The 19362-nt window shown below is 45.3% G+C and overlaps 1 protein-coding gene across 1 annotated transcript in view; it reads right to left on the bottom strand.

Moving 5' to 3' along the window:
• The window catches only part of BAZ1A (bromodomain adjacent to zinc finger domain 1A), a 134177-nt gene that overhangs the window by 62608 nt on the left and 52207 nt on the right, over positions 1 to 19362 (bottom strand). Inside the window, exons 14-17 of the mRNA XM_077464706.1 lie at positions 18823 to 19047; positions 13516 to 13681; positions 7614 to 7715; positions 7323 to 7438 (exon numbers count right to left, since the gene is read on the bottom strand). Of these exons, the coding sequence (XP_077320832.1) occupies positions 7323 to 7438; positions 7614 to 7715; positions 13516 to 13681; positions 18823 to 19047 (609 nt within the window). The remainder of the gene's footprint in view (positions 1 to 7322; positions 7439 to 7613; positions 7716 to 13515; positions 13682 to 18822; positions 19048 to 19362) is intronic.

The following is a 19362-nucleotide window of genomic DNA, read 5'->3' on the forward strand; positions in this document are numbered from 1 at the left end:
GATCATATTTTGTGTTTTTTTGGTCTGATAAATACACCACAGAAAGTGTTCTGTTACAGCTGTTTGATAAAAATCAAAATACATCTTCTGATTTTGTCAGAAATGTACAGCCGTCTTGTGCACACTTCCTGTGCTGTCTTAAGTTGTTTAATTAGCCCTCCCAATTCTCATCTTGGGACTATAGATCAATAAGGCTGGCCATACAATATACAATTTTCTTGTACAAATTTACCAAAACTATATACGAGGTCAAACCTAAACATTTTCAATTTGTATGAAATCAGGCAGGCCCTTGCACTAAATAGTTAAATAGTTAAAGATAAATCTAAAGGACATTGAATAACGGGATTTTTTGTTGCACACCCTTTCACCAAGTTCATTGATAGACACAGCTGCTTCTTTATCCATGACCAAACAGGGTTTTATAGCCTCAACTATAGGAGTAGGACACTAGGCAGGGAAAAAAAAAAAACCCTCAGCACCGATGTGTAGTCATCTTTGCCATAAAACCCCCTCTGCTATAGGCCCCCAGTCAGTCACAAGCAGTGTCATCAACTCAGAGAAAGATTTTACTGTAACAAAAAAAATCCAGTTTTCTCTTAAGTTCATTGACAGACACAGCTGCTTCTTTATCCATGACCAAACAGGGATGTGCCCAAGCAGTGCCACAATGAGGGGTGGGCAAACCAACTAATGGAGAAAACAACCCCCAGGGCAACATGCCCACACTCCGAAACACACCAGGTGCCCGAGAGTACCAAACAGCTGCCTGCAAACTTTTGCGGGCCAAAACCAGCATCGGAAGATGCCAGAAAACTAATGTTATAAAATTTAGCAAAAGTGTGCAGACCCAGGTCGCCAATGTGCCAGCATACACATCAGAAGCCTGATGTCAGAACACCCAGGAGATGCTATCCGCCCAGGTGCAGTGTGTCGTAACAGTGAAGAGTGGTTTCCGTTCATAATGGCATACGCATGCATAATCCGCTGGCAATTCCAATGGGAAAAAGTGGCCAAAGAGGTCGCCATGCCTGTCGTCGGACCGTCCATGAGAACAAAAGAATCAGACCAACGAAAGGCGGCCGTCACAGAAAAGGTACAGACAAATCACGCAAACCAAGTCCAATGAGCGCAAAGCCAACCTTCTGAGTGTGCGACGGGCAAGGACACAGAGAAGGGACAATGTCCTCATTCAAGTGAGATTCCAACACCCCTATTGGCAGAAGAGAGTGGGAAATTCAAAGCACCACCTTGTCCATGTGCAAAACCAGAGAAGATGGCAATAGAGAGCACACAGGGATCACCTCATGCCGAACCCCCTGAAAGAGTGCAAACCGAAGAATGCATGGCCAAGGGATGCTGAAGGAAAATTGCCAGAGCAGAAACTTGACCCAAGATCGCGATCCACGTCGTGTAGAAGGAAGTCCAAAGCTCGAGCCGAAATGCTCAAGCCACCGATCGGGCAAAGATGGAACCTCAAGGCTTTGCATCAAATGATACATGTTCTCCAGGTGTGATGACAAATCTTCCAGGAGGTAGACTTACGAGTCTAACATAGTCGGAATCACTGAGCCAGAGAATCCCTGCCCTTCAGAACCTGGTGTACAATAGCCATGTCGACAAGCGAATGATGGCAAAGTAGGGTTGAAAACCAGCCCCTGAATGATCTCTGCAGCAGCCACCAGGCAGCATCCACTGCCAACCTTGCCACGGCGGCATAACAGGGACGATGAGGCCAGTCTGGAGCAACCAGGACAACCAGAAGCCTTCCGGCCTCAATCCAACGCAGTGGTTGAGGCATCAACCAGAGGGACAGAAGGCATAGATAAGACTGTACAGAGCCCACGGCGCCACTAGCACCTCCATCGCATACGCCAGAGGATCCATCAAGCTTGCTACCAACTGCGTAGTTTGAGGCAGAATGCCACAAGATCACCGTCCTCCGAAGGCAGAGCTGATGGCATACCTCTGGGTGCAGGGCCCACTCACCCAGATCCAGAATCTGAGAATCTGCTTGCCAGACCTCAACCCCCGTACTATGCATGGCGAACAGAGCCAGAACATACCTTTCACCAAACTTAGGAAAGGAGATGCCTCCAGCACCATAGCTGCACATCTCATGCACCTGCCACTGCGTGGAGCTGTACAACTTGGTCTTGAGTGGCAGATCCCATAGGTGATCAGTCCAAAGCGTCAGTGACAACCTGAAGCTCCAGGACACAGAGCAATCAAGCCTCCTCCAGAAACCAGCAACCTTGTTGCGAGTCCGAAATCAAGACCCCTTTCCCAGCCCGACGTCTTATGTGACTACCGGCCATTGAAGGGGAAGGAAGGACTTTCCGTAGAGCCAAAGGCCACAACCACCAGATAAGAGAGACCCTCATCGACTGCTCCAGGAGAATCTGAATGCCCAAGAAAGTAGTAGACCTGTTCCAATTAGTTAATATCTTCTTCTGCAGTGTTCCTGTATGATAGTGGGCATACGGAACCGCTTAGAATGCAGCTACCATCAGGCCTAAAACCTGTCTGCAAACACACAGGGAGGGCCATTAGCAAGACAAGAGCTGTTGGCTTGTCTCCGGGAGCTTCGGTTGGCAGGCTAACAGGAGGAACACCTTGGCCTGCTCCAATCAAGCATCAACCACAGATACTCCTAAACCGCAGGGATGAAGTCAGCAGACTCCCTAGGGTACAGGATAGGGTACAGGATCCTACCGGAATAACACAGGAAACACATTGAGATCCCCCACCTGTCCATGAAAGGCGAGCAAGTCTCTGCGTGCAAAAGCAAAGTGCCCAGGAGACCGAGCACAACAATGCCTCTTTGCCTCAGCAAAGCTAGGCCTGGGGCCATGACCGTGAGAAAACACCCAGATATCAAAAAGGCACAAATGAAGAGCAGCGCCACAAATTAATGCGCATCCCTGATAGCAAGATGTAGGACAGTGTTCATGTCCCTTGCAATCTGAACTTGTGAACCTACAAGGAAGACGACTGTGCCTTGAGGTCTAGGAATGGACAAACCCTGTCCCATCTTAGAACTGAGAACAGAGCGGAGACAAAATCCCTGAAACGGCTCAGATTTGAGCAACGGGACAAATCGCTCCTCAAAAAAGCAGATCCCACACAGGGCCCTCTAACTGCAGCAAGAGTTATACATTTTATATCAAGGATAAAAAAAATCACAAGGATATCAGCGCATGTAATAGTATTATTAGATTCATCAACTCCAAGGGAGGACGGGCTGCGGTAAAGGATAGAGGTTGCCGCTGGTTCCGGCTGTGTTGGTGGCTTCCAGCATTTCCTGGGACTCAAGTACACTCAGACAGCCGCTGTCACATCTGGGTTGAGGGTGGAGCAGGTGGTGCGCACGTTTGACGCATGTGTGCTTTTTAGTCAGGCAATAGGTTTGGCCATTTTAGAACAGGTATAAGTAGGGTAGTTGGGCGTGTCGAAGCGGCACCATAGTAAAAGACGCGTAAATACACCCACACTAGGCTAATAATCGCTGGAAAGTGGATTTAAAAACTAGTACAGGAAGTACATAACTAATCCTGGCAAATATGATATAAAAAATAAACTAAGGTGACTGAATGGTGGCACAATCAGAATAAAAATGCACAAAACCAGATGGGACATGTCACAGTGTTACAATAATATAATAATTTCTCAGGAATTCAGAGTCTAGGTGATTGAAGCTATGCCAAAAAATCTTCCTGCAGCAGAATGCGTGTAAGCGTATGTGCACCCAAGAATCCTACTGGATTTACCGGTTGGACACTATGGCATCTCGAGGGTTAAACTAGGAGCTAGCGGTCAGTCTCCTGCTTTAATCACCATTATTTAGTCAGTCCACGATGACATCAGATTCCACACTAGCCCACGCCAACTACCATCACTATTCCTATAATTCGTGTATGTGTTACCATGTATTTTTGGATATGAACCTTATTCTTCTGCTAACTACCCATTTACTTAGCTAACGCATGTCATCGATTATCATATCATATGTGACAGGATTAGCTATGTATTTTCTGTACTAGTTTTTAAAATGTACTTTCCAGCATTTATTAGCCTAGCACGGGTGTAATTGTGGATCTGTTACCATGGCGCAGCTTTGACATGCCTGGCTACACGGATCCCCTACTTATACCTTTTCTAAGATGGCTGAACCTAAATGCCTGTGGAAGGAACACGCATGCTCCGAGCACGAGCACCGCCAACTACACCCTCAACCCAGGTGTGATGTCAGCATCTGAGTGTACCCGAGTCCCAGGAAGCTCTGGGAGCCACCAGCGCAGCCGGAACCCGCAGCAACCTCATTTTACCACAGCCTGTCCTCCCTTGGAGTGGATGAACCTAGTAATACTACTATGTGCGCTGATATCCTTGTTATCTTGTGAGTTTTATTACTTATCCTTAGAATAAAATGTATAACTCTTGCTGCACTTAGATGAATGAGGTTCTGTATCCCTTGTAGGGGATGAGGGAGGTCCATGGGCTCATGAACCCACAAAGATGATCTCTTCCACCCGAACCCCCCCCCCCTCCCCTTTTCACTGAGGACTGAGCTGCAGGCTCAGAGGACTACAGCCCTCTGCAAGGACCAAAAACTTAGCTCAAGTGCTATGAAGGTTGGACGAGCTGACCTACACACCTCCCTTCCTTCTGGGCCTGAGGAAGGAAGGCACCCTTACAATCCAAAGGCTCTTGAAAGTGTCCCGGAGGGGTAGGGATGCCTAGCCCTTTTTGACCGTCAAGTTACACAACCAACACTGGAGGCACGGTACCACTGCCAAAACAAAGTTTGAAGAAAAGTGGGGCTGCGGGAAGAGATGGGGCACAATCAAACTTAATCCAAGGATGAACCATTCCACCAGGTCCATAAACACTAGGGGTACTTGGCTAGCAGTTACAGCTTGTTGCAGAACTTGACTAAAAAGTTTACAATGTCTAGGACACTAGGACCAAACATAAACCGAAGCACTGACCACGCAGTAGTGAATGTAGAACACACCACCACCTCCACCTTGCAGACTGCAGGGATCCTTAAAGCAACAGATCCCCCAACTGGAAGAGAAGAGAAAAAAAAAAGTCCCAGCATAAAAACATGTCCATACTCCTGAAGACACTAGGCAGAATGACTGGAGGCCTATAGTAGAGGGGTTTTTTTGCCGAGAGAGGACTGCCTATAGGAGGTGCCGAGTTTTTTTTTTCTGCCTAGTGTCCTACTCCTGTAGGTGGGGACTATAAAACCCTATTTGGTCATGGATAAAGACGAAGAAGCTGCGTCTGTCAATGAACACAAGAGAAAAAAAAGAATTCTATAATGTATGGCTAGCTTTAGTCTTTAAGGTGTAGAGAATAAGATTAGCAGAGGGGTTTAGAGTAGGGAATCGGCCGATATTCACTTTAAGTATTGGGCACAAACGTACCCCCAATATTACTGATATTGCTTCAAGGGGTTTTACCGGGGCGATGCCTTCCCGGTTTACAGGCATCTTAAAGGCACCAGTTTTAAAAAATATAACTTGTTCAAAAATGCTGATCTTGACGTTATGAATACTTTCAAGTGCAGAGGAGGGGTTTGGAAAGACCCCTGTGATAGAGGGTTTTGGATAGACCGACCTGTGATGTGTCCCAGATGATTGCCAAGAGGGAGGGGGTAGAGGTGATCTCCCTTCGAGTGCCGCGGTGGCATGTCAGGGGGTCACCTCCCTTAAAGCAGAAGTTCCTTTTTTGTTTTCAAAAGGTTTGTAACGCCCATATACTTCAGCTTACATTTGAATATACCAAATCTCTTGCATTATATACAATCATACATAATAGGGGTGCGCATCTTCACTGGTCTCACAATTCGATAACGATTATCTGGTCAACGATTCGATGATGCATGACGATTACAGACGAGTGCCCACTTCTGCTTGGGCCGTCCCGGCAATCTTCTGGATCACATCACAGTTCCCAAAAGATTGCCCGGCTATGCAGGACAGTGCAGTGAAACATGTGCACCCAGCAGTGAAGCTGCAAGCTGTCACAGCCGGATGCCCACAGTAGTATTGCCAGTGCCGTGAACAGACAGGGGAGAGAATGGAGGGTTTGGGTGGCCACATCGCTGGAATAGTGGGACAGGTGAGAGTCTTTATTAAAAGTCAGCAGCTACAAAAAAACTAAAAAAAATTACTGGAACTCCGCTTTGAATTAAAAATAACCTCACTCCCTTAAAAAGAACACTAATCCGGTGCACTACAGGGTACAGGCATTTGCACACACTGCTGGCTGGGAGGTCAGGAGGGATTACAATCCACAGCTGACAAACAGCCCTCTAAAGTTCCCAGCATTGTCTCTGTGCTGACCAGTTGCAGCTGGTGCTCAAAATCTTTGGGGGGGGTGCAAACAAACTGAAAAATACTGAAGCCCATCAAACGCAGCCACTTGCGCCCATCAAATGCAGCCACCTGTGCCAATCAAATGCAGGTGTCACTTCACTAACCCCCCCCCCCACCCCAACGCACGGGCCGCCACTGGTGCCGACACAGTTCCTTGGCATTCCTAGCACACTAGGAGTTAACAGTGGAATGTGCAAAGGGAAGCCCAGGGACCTGTCAGCAAGGAGCGTGAGGTGTGAGTACAAACACATTTGTACTCTTACTGTTGTTAAAATTACTCTCTTTTAATAAATGGTGTCAATTAAAATAATATGTCACTTCATACCGAATTTCACAGTAGTACAATACATCCCAATCATGTGACTGCTCGGCCCTTCCTGTCTCCCTCCTCACAAGTCTCTCTCGAGTCCTGACATCAGAGGGGAATTCTCAGCCCTGCCTGCTGACTATAGCTATCATATCAGAAGAGAGGTGGGCGGGCTGAGAATTCCCCGCTGACGTCAGGACTCAGGAGAGACTTGAGAGGAGAGCGGAGAGAGGCAGGACGGGACAGGCTGAGCAGTCACATGATCGGGATGTATTGTACTACTGTGAAATTCGGTATGAAGTGACTTTTTTTTTTTTTTTTTTTTTTTAAAGCACATACAGGGGGGCACATCATTCATTGTAACATGCCATTTATTAAAAGAAAGTAATTTTAAAAATACACTTGGAGCGCTTTCCAGGGAGGGGCGGGGCAAGTTGGGATGACGTCACCCGTAATTGATTTTCCGGTCCTTATGCATCAATGCCACATCGGGGACACCCGAATCACGATGCATCAATTAATTTCAGCACCCCGAATACATATTCAAAGTTTGGTTTTGAGGTTTCATTAGGGTAAAAAAAAATAATATGAATATAAATATCAGGAGTTCACATTACAACAGGTACCTCTCCTTTTCTTGCTAGGAGGCGGCATCTCTTCATCTTCAGCGGCTGCATCCTGCTCTTTCGGCTCAGTATCCTTATTCTCACTCCCGGCTTGCAAATTCTCCTGCTCTTCATTTCTGAAAATATGTGGCAAGCACATATGAATAACTGAAGAGAGCCTAATATAGTGAGGTCACAGGAATACAGGAACAAGTATACAGTCGTACCAAAACATAAAACCTATACTGAGCTTCTATCACACCAGCTGTTATAGTCCAGATAGTGTAAAAAAATAAATACAAAAGATTCTACCCTGCTGCTTTAGGCAAATCATTATCTTCTCTCAATTGGTCTTCTTTATCTTTCATCTTCAGCTCTTGTTCCTTCAGCCTCTCCTCTTTTCGTTTACGGATCCTGGATTTTTCCATAAGACAGGCAGGGAAAAAAAATCCTCTTTAATTGAATGGTTCCAATCACATTTACAAAACTGCATATATACCATCATACAAAACATTTTAACCTTGTAAAAAAGGGCCAAACTTTTTTTTTTTTTACCCTAAAGCAGAACTTCCCTCCCTCAGTCAACATTGACTATTTTTAATCATTCTGCTGCTAACATTAGCAAATGGATGAGAAAGCATATCATATTTTCTTATTTAAAACTTTTTTCCCCCCTACATTTCTTCAGGTACTTTCTGGTTTCCACGCCTAGGCAAATGATGTCATACATCCCAGGAGTCTTCAGTAAGGGAGGAGGGGCTCTCTCAACTAAGCATACCCTCTTTTGCTTGCATGCCTGTGCTAAGGGCAGGAAGATTCCAGGAACTAAATGCTACATGAATCCATAGTCAGAAATACTAGAGGGGCGTTTTTCAAAGTAATTAAAAAAAAAAAAAAAGTAGAGACATGGATGGATGGGGGGAGCTAAATATTAAAAATGAATTAAATATAATCGCTTTTGGTTTGTGGTGCTCAGGTGAATCCTTTGTATGTGCATTCTCTCTCCCCTTCACCCCACTTACCTGACACCACTCAATCCAGCATTGTCCCCATTTGAAGCCCTGCTCTCCCCTCCTCCTACTTTCATAAATGTCAAAAGGCAGCAACTGGGGCCATTGGCCTCTGCTGCTGTCAGTCAAATCCTGTATCGAGGGAGCAGGGCCGAGCTTCTCCGGAGTGTGTCTGCAGGTGGGCCCCCATAGGAAGCAGCTTTCTATAGGGCCCACCTCGAAGAGGCGGAGCAAGGATAGTTGACGGGGAATTTGAGAAAAGGAGGTTCGGGGCCACTCTGTGTAATACCATTGCACAGAGCAGGTAAGCATACCATGTTTAACCACTTCCCGCCAGTATAATGTACTTATACTATGGCAAGGAGGCACTGCTGCAATGGATCATGTACCTAGTACGTGATCCGACACTTCTGGGTCTGGGGCATTAATGGCCTGGTCATGAAGAGGGGAGTAAATCTTCTGGAGGTCAAGGGGTTTACATTAAAAAATAAATAACCTTTACAATCACTTTAAGAGAAACTAAAGTGAAAAACAAAAGCTGAAAACACACATTGGAATAATTTTACACGCCAAAAACCTTTGCAAACAAATATACAGTACCTCACGAAAGTGAAATAACTATTGTATTATATCTTTTCATGTGACAACACTTCGCTATAATGTAAACTTTGTAAGTTTGCGGTCACCTCAAAATAACTCAACTTCTTTGGTCGACCATGGCGAGGCCTGTTCTGAGTGGAACCTGCCCTCTTAAACCACTGTATGGTCTTGGCCTCTGTGCTGCAGCACAGTTTCAGGGTCTTGGCAATATTTTTACAGCCTAAGGCCTCATGCACACGAGACGCAGTTAAACGCGCGTTCAGATGCAGTTGGACAGTTTTTTCAACTGCCCCTGAACTCATTTAATGTTATCCTACGTGTCCATGCACACAGTCTCGTTTTTTTCCGTTTTTATGCAGTTGCGTTTAATCTCGTTTTTCCAGAAGCAAAAAAATGCGTTCAGAAGCAAAAATTTCCACGTTTCAGACGCGCAACGCGGCAAAACGCCGCTACCGCGTTTAGCCGCGTTTGCGTTTCTATGCGTTTTAAAGGGTGACCTTTTTTTTTTACATTAAAAATCTCAAAAATGATTGCAAATGATGAAAAACCATTAGAAAAATATTTTAAACAATTGCAAGTGGACAATCCACAACTTGTGGCAAGTGACATGACAGGTGGCAAGTGGACAATCCACAACTTGTGGCAAGTGACATGGCAGGTGGCAAGTGATGTGGCAAGTGGACAATCCACAACTTGTGGCAAGTGACGTGGCAGGTGAAGTGGCAAGTGACGTGGAAAGTGGACAATCCACAACTTGTGGCAGGTGACGTGGCAAGTGACCTGGCAGGTGACGCGGTAAGTGACGCGGCAAGTGGAAAATCAACAACTTGTGGCAGGTGACTGGCATGTGACGTGGCAAGTGGACAATCCACTTGTGGCAGGGGATGTGGCAAGTGGACAATCCACTTGTGGCAGGGGATGTGGCAAGTGACGTGGCGAGTGGACAATCCACAACTTGTGTCAGGTGACGTGGCAAGTGGACAATCCACAACTTGTGGCAAGTGATGTGGCAAGTGGACAATCCACAACTTGTGGCAGGGGACGTGGAAAGTGGTGTGGCAAGTGGACAAGCCACAACTTGTGGCAGGTGATGTGGCTGGTGACGTGGCAAGTGGACAATCCACATCTTGTGGCAGGTGACGTGGCAGGTGACATGGAAAGTGGTGTGGCAAGTGGACAATCCACAACTTGTGGCAGGTGATGTGGCTGGTGACGTGGCAAGTGGACAATCCACAACTTGTGGCAGATGGCATGGCAGGTGACGTGGAAAGTGGACAATCCACATCTTGTGGCAAGTGACGTGGCAGGTGATGTGGCAGGTGACGTGGCAAGTAGACAATCCACAACTTGTGGCAGGTGATGTGGCAAGTGACGTGGCAGGTGATGTGGCAAGTCACGTGGCAAGTGGACAATCCACAGCTTGTGGCAGGTGATGTGGCAAGTGATGTGGCAAGCGGACAATCCACTTGTGGCAGGGGACGTGGCAGGGCACCTGCCACAAGTCGTGGATTGTCCACTTGCCACGTCACCTGCCACAAGATGTGGATTGTCCACTTTCCATGTCACCTGCCATGCTACCTGCCACAAGTTGTGGATTGTCCACTTGCCACGTCACCAGCCACAAGTTGTGGATTTCCCCTTGCCACGTGACTTGCCACATCACCTGCCACATCACCTGCCACAAGTTGTGGATTGTCCACTTGCCACGTCACCTGCCACAAGTTTTGGATTGTCCACTTGCCACGTCACCTGCCACAAGTTTTGGATTGTCCACTTGCCACGTCACCTGCCACAAGTTGTGGATTGTCCACTTGCCACGTCACCTGCCACAAGTTGTGGATTGTCCACTTGCCACGTCACCTGCCACAAGTTGTGGATTGTCCACTTGCCACGTCACCTGCCACAAGTTGTGGATTGTCCAACTGCCACATTACCTGCCACAAGTTGTGGATTGTCCACTTGCCACATCACCTGCCACGTCACTTGCCATGTCACCTGCCACAAGTTTTGGATTGTCCACTTGCCACGTCACCAGCCACAAGTTGTGGATTTCCACTTGCCACATCACCTGCCACAAGTTGTGGATTGTCCACTTGCCACGTCAGCTGCCACGTCACTTGCCACAAGATGTGGATTGTCCACTTGTCACATCACCTGCCACGTCACTTGCCACAAGTTGTGGATTGTCCACTTTCCACGTCACCTGCCATGCCACCTGCCACAAGTTGTGGATTGTCCACTTGCCACATCACCAGCCACATCACCTGCCACAAGTTGTGGATTGTCCACTTGCCACACCACTTTCCACGTCACCTGCCACGTCACCTGCCACAAGTTGTGGATTGTCCACTTGCCACGTCACTAGCCACATCACCTGCCACAAGTTGTGGATTGTCCACTTGCCACGTCACTTGCCACGTCACTTGCTACGTCCCCTGCCACAAGTGGATTGTCCACTTGACACGTCACTTGCCACGTCCCCTGCCACAAGTGGATTGTCCACTTGCCACATGACCTGCCACAAGTTGTGGATTGTCCACTTGCCACGTCACTTGCCACGTCCCCTGCCACAAGTGGATTGTCCACTTGCCACGTCACTTGCCACGTCCCCTGCCACAAGTGGATTGTCCACTTGCCACATCACTTGCCACGTCACCTGCCACAAGTTGTGGATTGTCCACTTGCCACATCACTTGCCACCTGCCATGTCACTTGCCACAAGTTGTGGATTTTCCACGTCACTTGCCACTTCAATTGCCATGTCACTTGCCACAAGTTGTGGATTGTCCACTTGCCACATCACTTGCCACCTGCCATGTCACTTGCCACAAGTTGTGGATTGTCCACTTGCAATTGCAATAGTTTAAAATATTTTTCTAATGGTTTTTCATCATTTGCAATCATTTTTGAGATTTTTAATGTAAAAAAAAAGGTCACCTTTAAAAACGCTTCTAAACGAAAACGCGGCAAAACGTGGTAGCGGCGTTTTGCCGCGTTTTGCGTCTGAAACGTGGAAACTTTTGCGTCTGAACCCATTTTTTTGCTTCTGGAAAAACGAGGTTAAAAACGCAACTGCATAAAAACGGCAAAAAACGAGACTGTGTGCATGGATACATAGGATAACATTGAATGAGTTCAGGAGCAGTTAAAAAAAGTGTCCAACTGCCTCTGAACACGCGTTTAACTGCGTCTCGTGTGCATGAAGCCTAAGCCATCTTTATGTAGAGCAACAATTATTTTTTTTCAGATCCTCAGAGATTTCTTTGCCATGAGGTGGCATGTTGAACTTCAGTGACCAGTAAGAGAGAGCGATAACACCAAATTTAACACACCTGCTCCCCATTCACACCTGAGACCTTGTAACACTAATGAGTCACATGACACCAGGGAGGGGAAGTGGCTAATTGGGCCCAATTTGGACATTTTCACTTAGGGGTGTACTCACTTTTGTTGCCAAAGGATTAGACATTAATGGCTGTATGTTGAGTTATTTTGAGGGGACAGCAAATTTACACTGTTATACAAGCTGTACACTCACTACTTTACATTATAGAAAAGTGTCATTTTTTCAGTGTTGTCACATGAAAAGATAGAATAAAATATTTACAAAAATGTGAGGGGTGTACTCACTTTTGAGATACTGTACTCTTGCCATCTATCCATGCTGTGCTTTATGGCATAACAAGAATGTTTCTTCTGAATTTCCACAGACTGTCACCTCCTATCATCGGTCTGATCTCTGGACTAATACGGATCAACATACTAGTGACTACTATCCATCCTGTGCTGTCTCTTCTAATCCTACCTTAATAGCTCTCTTACCCATCAGCATACACTAAAACAAGCACTCACTGCAAGTGTCACCTATAACATGCAAACCTAAAGCAAAGGTTTTTTTTTTTTTTTTAATAATAATAAAAAGTGCCTTACATACACATTTACTTAGAGTTAAAATATCCACAAAAAAATTAATATTTATGTCTTGTTGCCAAGGAAAAGAGAGAAAAAATTAAATAAATTGGATCCATCTCAGAAGAACTTGCGTTTGTCTTCTAGTGCCACTCTAAGCAGGAGTGAACTGCGTTGTAACTGGTGCTCAGAAGTGCGAATGTAACAAATCACTTATTCCGAAGCATCAGATAAAGGAACCACCGTGCACCCAGCCCGATCTGTGTCAGTGTACATACGTGGCAACCTCAGCCAACGCTGCTCCACAGACCACACCACTGATGCATTTCGACCCATCACTGGGGCTTAGTCAAAGTCTTAAAACGACCGTAAATGAAGACAGACGTCTAGTGCCATGCCAACCTAGTACAATGGCTAAGATTTCTCTAAAACAAGAAAACCTTAAACTCCCAAAGCCTGCTGGCAAAGCTTATACCCCCAGACTCTGCTGTGAGGACCCAATGAAATACAGTATACATCTGATGTTTATAAAACTTCCTGAATTTACTGCATGTTCAGAGAAGAATTGCTTCAACTATGTTATTTTACATGTATTCAGTGCTGATTAACTCACAAGCCTACTAATTTATCCATTAGCATTAAGATCTCTTTTATACAAACCAACGTGAAGTTTTGTTAGAAAATGATATACAAACCTGGCAGCAGCCTCTTCACGCTCTTTGCGGTTTTGTCCAGCTTTCAGCTCTCTGAACTCTTGCTTCGCCTGTCTCAGCTCTTCCACAGAATCTTCAATGTAGTCTCTTGTGGACACTAAAGTGAGCAGCTTGCCGCATAGGGCGTGTAGAATCTTCAGCTTTTCATCTAAAAAAGGCACAGTGTAAGGATAAGGCACCAAGGATAAATTACCTGTACTCCACCATTATTCTCATGCGGAGATGAGAAGAATAAATCTCAGCATTCAAGTTACAGAACAACTGTCATTTCTTTTTTTGAGACTCACTACAATAAAGAGCTGGTGCCACATGTTTTGGTCATTGCCTTTTTTTACTGCCCACAGTAGTTCACAATCCTGAGTGCATCCTAAATACCACCAAATCCTTACTTGTCCCAACTCATCACCTAGGAGCTGTGCCACACCTCTCACCAACCAAACCCAAAGGGGTCATTATTGGCTACCATGGCACTCTCACTGAGAAATGTAATGCTGAGTCCAGCAGAGCTGAAAATTTAAGTTAGACTTACCAATACCTTGGTTTTCCAAGAGTCTTTCAGGAAAGCACCTGAGAGTGGCTCCTCCCACTTCACAACAGGAAACAACCCTTTCCCCAAAGTTTAAAAGGAGGCTTCTCCCCACAGCTCATCAGTTGTAGCAGAGTAGCTCCGGTCCAAGCTGGAACACAATCAAAACCTGGTTGGTCATAGCATAAAACATGGGCAGGTCATTGCTGTCCTAAAAGAATCTTGGAAAACAAGTTACCGGCTAGTCTAACTTGAATTTACCCTAAAACGTCTTTCAGGACAGCACCTAAGGAGGATAAACAAGACTTACCAACTAGGGAGGGACAACAGCCTGCAGGACCTTCCTGACAAATGCCTGATCACCTGCTGACAAAATATCCAGTCTGTACTGACTGAAAAATTTTAGATAACTTTTCCACGTAGCCGCCTTACAAATTTTGATCTGGGGTGGCACCAGCTTTTTCTGCCCATGTAGTGGCCAGAGCTCTAGTAGAGTGTGCTCGAAATTCCAGCGGGGGGCAGACCAACCCATCTGGGAGTAAGCTTCCAAAATAGCAGATTTTAGCCATCTAGCAAAATGACCCCTTTGATGCTTGGCGGCCCTTCTTGTTGCCAGAAAAAAAAGAAGAGTCCGAAGACCTAAAGTCCCTTGTTACTTCCAGTTAACGCAACAGAAATCTTCTCACATCCAAGTTGTGAAATACTCTCCTCCTTCCCAGAAGGGTTTGAACAAAATGTTGGCTGGATAATTTCCTGCGACGGCTTATGAATTGACGATACTTTTGGCCAAAAACCCTGGATCTGTTTTTAGTATGATCCTATCTGGGTAAACTGACAAAGGTTCTTTTACTGAGTGTGCAGTTCACCAATTCTTCTTGTGGATGTAATCGCAACTAAACACCGTCTTTCGATCTCTTAACTAAATTGTTTGCAATGGTTCAAAAGGTTCCTTTGTGAAGGCTTACAAAACTACTGACAGATCCCACCTAGGAAAATGTTTAGTAGGAGCTGGTCTAGCTCTAGCAAGTGCCTTAAAAAATCTTGCAGCCAAAGATACTAAAGAAATTGGTCTCTCTAGGTATTCTCCCAGGGCAGCCACTTGCACCTTAAGAGTGCTAATCGCAAGATTAGTCTGTGTCTGCGCCACTTTGTAGGAATTCCAAAATGGACACAATATCTTCCAGGGTTCGGTTTGTCAAACGACACCAAGTATTGTAGACCCTCCACACCTTAGCGTAAATAGCTCTAGTCACTTTCATCCCACTAGAGAGTAAAGTGGTTACTAGAGGTTCTGGCAAGCCTTTATTGCTTAACAGCTGCTCCTCAGATACTAAGCGATGAGGCTTAGCCTGGCTATATCCGGGGAATATACTGGGCCTTGAACCAGTAAATCCTGTTTGAGAGGAAGCTGCCATAACAGTTTGACTGCCATTTGTAGAATGGTGGAGAACCAGGCTCTTTTTGGCCAGAATTACTGACACCCTTTCGATTTGGGGGGGGGGGGGGAATATTCCTTCCCCCCCCCCCCCCATTTCTTTCACAGCAACAGGGAAGGAGGTATTTGACCTTACCAGGCCATTTCCTCTTTTAAAGTCCCAAGTTTTAATTGCTCTCCTTTTTTGTAATAGTCTTGTTTTGTATTTTACTTAATACCAACGGAATTAGCCGGAAAGGGGGGGGGGGGGGGCATAGTCCAGCTGAAAGTTCAAGGGATGTGCTAAAAAAAAAAAAAAAAAAAAAAAAAATCATACAGCGGATGAAAGACCAAAAAGGGAGGGCCTTGAATTGTAGATGCAGCACCTCCTTTCCACATATTTACTGCCAGGCTGAGCAACTTTTGGGACTGAGAGGCTATAGGAACATGCAAGTATGCGTCTCTTAACCAAGGAATGCTTCATGGCATCAATTGATTTAACAGATTTCTGACTAAAAAGATAGAATCCATGTGAAATCTATAGGACTTGTTTAATGGTTCAAGTTGAGACAGACGGAAGCTGCCAGACGGTTTCTTTACCAGAAAAATATGGTAATAGAATACCTGAGGACGTTCCTCTGGAGATCAGTGAATCACAACCCCCTGTTACATCAGATCCTTTACGAGGTTTTTCAAAGCTAGGGGTTTTGTTGTGTCCCTTGATAGGTTTGTTACAAAGTATCTTTCTGGAGGAGGATCCCAAAACTATTTGGTATCCCTGGGACATTCCCTCTGCCTTTACTTTTCTGCGCTGACCAATTTCTTTTCTCCTGTGGCTTACTGCCTTGTTCCTGAGCCCTTTGAGGTTGAAAAAGCAGTTCAGCTGGTTGCTTTTCCATCTTAATGGGAAAAGATCTTTTTTGTCAGCTGTCCTATCTAGAACCAAATCTAGATCAGGACTAAATAAAAGATCTCCCATAAACAGAATAAACAGAATACCCCACAGTTTACTCTTTGATGTTGCATCCCCTGGCCAGGTCTTTAACCACAGGGCTCTCCTGGCTGAGTTAGTTAAGGCTGCAGATCTTGCTGCCATTCTTATCGGATCTGCAATGTAAGCTACAGCCCCTGACAGGGATGAGAAAGAATCAAGGATTTCTTGCTTGGGTGAATTTCGGTATAATGTGGGCTTTTAGCTCGTTTACCCAGTACTTCATTTTTCTAGATACTCAAATAGTTGGCTTAAGATTGCTCACGATGGATTGCCAAGCAATCAAGTTGTTGATCCATCCTTTTGTCATCTTTTAGTATTCCCATGTCCTCAAATGCCAGGTTAGTTGATCTGGATACTTGGGGAAAGGCAGCATCCAGTTAAAGTACCTTATCCAAAAGTGCCGCTGGGTCTTCAACAAAAGGAAAAACGTCTTTCACGTGCTCTAGGAAAAAAAGGCTCTCTGGTTATGCCCATTCTTTTTTTTTTTTTTAATGGCCTCAGAGATTACTGAATGTACTGGAAAAGTGTGACTTTTTGGCTCACTAAGCCCTGCGTACATTTGGTCATGCAGAGAATTCTTTTTTTCTCTTCATTTCTCTTTGGGTAGGAGGTCCGACCTCAGCCTCCACCGTCCAGATTAGCTGTGTGCACGGAAAGGATCCCGAGGTAGACGGCTGACTCAGATGGATTTGTAAGAAGAAGGAAAAGATTAAATGGTAGCATCCAGCTCACAGCCAATGAGATTACATTTCTGTATGCAGAAGAAGCTTCTTTCTTAACCAGGGAGTCGATGTATGTTTGACCCAGTCTTCTTCCATTCTTCAGGCAAGTTTGACATAAAAGGACACTTTTTACTTACTGCCTGGTCAGAGCTCTTAGCCTGCCAAAAACGAAAAAAAAAAAAAGGTACAAAAAACATCCCAGTGAGTCAATCTGCCTCCTATTAGGCTCACCAAAGGTCCACAGGAAGCAAACACAGAACTCTATGGGCCCAGACAGGCCCCAGCCACCGGGGGGGGGGGGGGGAATAAGCATTTAGGAAGAGAGAGGCACCACAGTATAGGAGGAAGACAACCCATACACCCCTTACCCAGGCCTTGCTGGTGCCTGTCCCACTCACTGCCACCACTGAATTCATTGTGGTGCTGTTGCGGTGTATGTGGCTAGAACGTCGGTTGCGGGCTCCATTATCGCCGCTGCACCAGACCAGAACCGGAATATAGGTACCAGATCCACTCCTCCCCCTGCGTTACTTCAGGATTCTGTGTCTGATGTTACTCCTCCTCCTGGCTGAATTTCTAAGTTCTCCGACTTCCTGTTTCCTTCCTTTTCCAGCCCTGATACTATATGTCCCATGATCCTTTGAGCCTCTGTAGTTTCAGGGTGGGCTATGGGAGTCACTTGTACCAGTTCTGGGCGTTGATGTGGGTGGGTCCTAGGGTTACTATTGCCTTCATGTGGGTGGTGAAAAGTGTAAATGTTTCATACCTCCTGTGTTATTTCTTTCTTGCAGCATGCCAAAGAAAAATGGCTTACTGCAAGACTACAGAAGAGGGGTTATATGAGATTATGAAGGCGTTTCCTTCATATGTAAATTAATCGCTTTACAGAGAGCAGGGCTCTGGGAGGGCAGGATCTGAGGGGTTGGACTCTCCCTGTTCACACTGGTCAGCATATTTTACTGGGCAGGATTGAATTCTAACTCTGATCCATTCAATCCTGTCTAGCAACAGCACAGCTAGCTTTCACAGCAGGCTGTGTATTATAGGAAGGGGTTTCCTTATTAAATGCTGTGATCTGTGAGGAGAGACTTGGGAGGTTTGGACTCTTCCTGTAAGTGTGACTGGGCGGGATTAAATCCTAATTGAGATGTATTCAATCCCACCCACCATCAGAGCTGTGAAGGAAGTTACAGTTGCAGAATCTGAAAGACTACAAAAGGGAAGTGTATATATTCCAGCTACTGCAGGAAGTGGCTGTGGAAGGGACAAAGCCTATCTGCAGGATATACAGAGTGTCACATGGTACGAAGCCCCAACTAAACCCAGAATATCAGAGGATCTCAAGAGAATAGAGCAACAACATACAGAGGTATGATATATGCTGGTATTTATCATTTCATTCAGTTTTAGTGAAAGTTTCTTTCAGAAAGAATTTGGCTAATAAGGGAGGTATCTGCTTGCACATGTTTTATGTCTGGTCATTTATTGATAAGTTTCCTTTAAAAGGAATTTCATACGTTTAAAGAAGCGATTTCTTCATCTCTGTATGTGGTTAAAAATATACATGTTATAGTAAAACATATGCTGGGTAGGATTTTTACGTTCATATGATGTCTGAATTAGCTTTTCTTACCAGGGGACAAGGAATAAACAGAAGTAGTAGCCAGTTTCTTCAGGATTGCAGGGTGATTGAGACGAAGCTCCATACAAGCATCATCCGTGGCTACAAAGCCTCCCTGTTTTTGATATCGATATTTGGCGCTGGCTGAGTTTGAGTCAGCTCCTGAAGACAAAATATGAAGACGAAGAATCTCTGAAAGAGTGCAGCTATCCAGATTTAGCTCCTTCAGACTGCAGCCTGCAAGAAAAACAGACAACAGATAACCAACTACAAACCCAAGCCCTGCCTTTCAAAAAGTAAAGCATTGTACGCTGCTCTTCTTCATCTTTGCTGAAAGAAGACCTTTGCTTAGAGAACTGAATGAGTCACCAGAGAAATAGACCCATCTATGTATCAGGCGTTTCAGAAGAAAGATTTAAACAGAATATTCACATCTATGCATGTTGCTTTTGAGCGATCCTGCAGTGCTTTTTACCACATTTTATCTCAATTTTACCACAATTTTGCCACTATTTCCATTTATGGGCATTTTGGAGGGGGGGCATTTGTTGT

Source organism: Lithobates pipiens, unplaced genomic scaffold (genome assembly GCF_037356315.1).
Source record: "Lithobates pipiens isolate NorthernLeopardFrog02 unplaced genomic scaffold, aLitPip1_a1.2 Scaffold_30, whole genome shotgun sequence".
Taxonomy (NCBI): domain Eukaryota; kingdom Metazoa; phylum Chordata; class Amphibia; order Anura; family Ranidae; genus Lithobates; species Lithobates pipiens.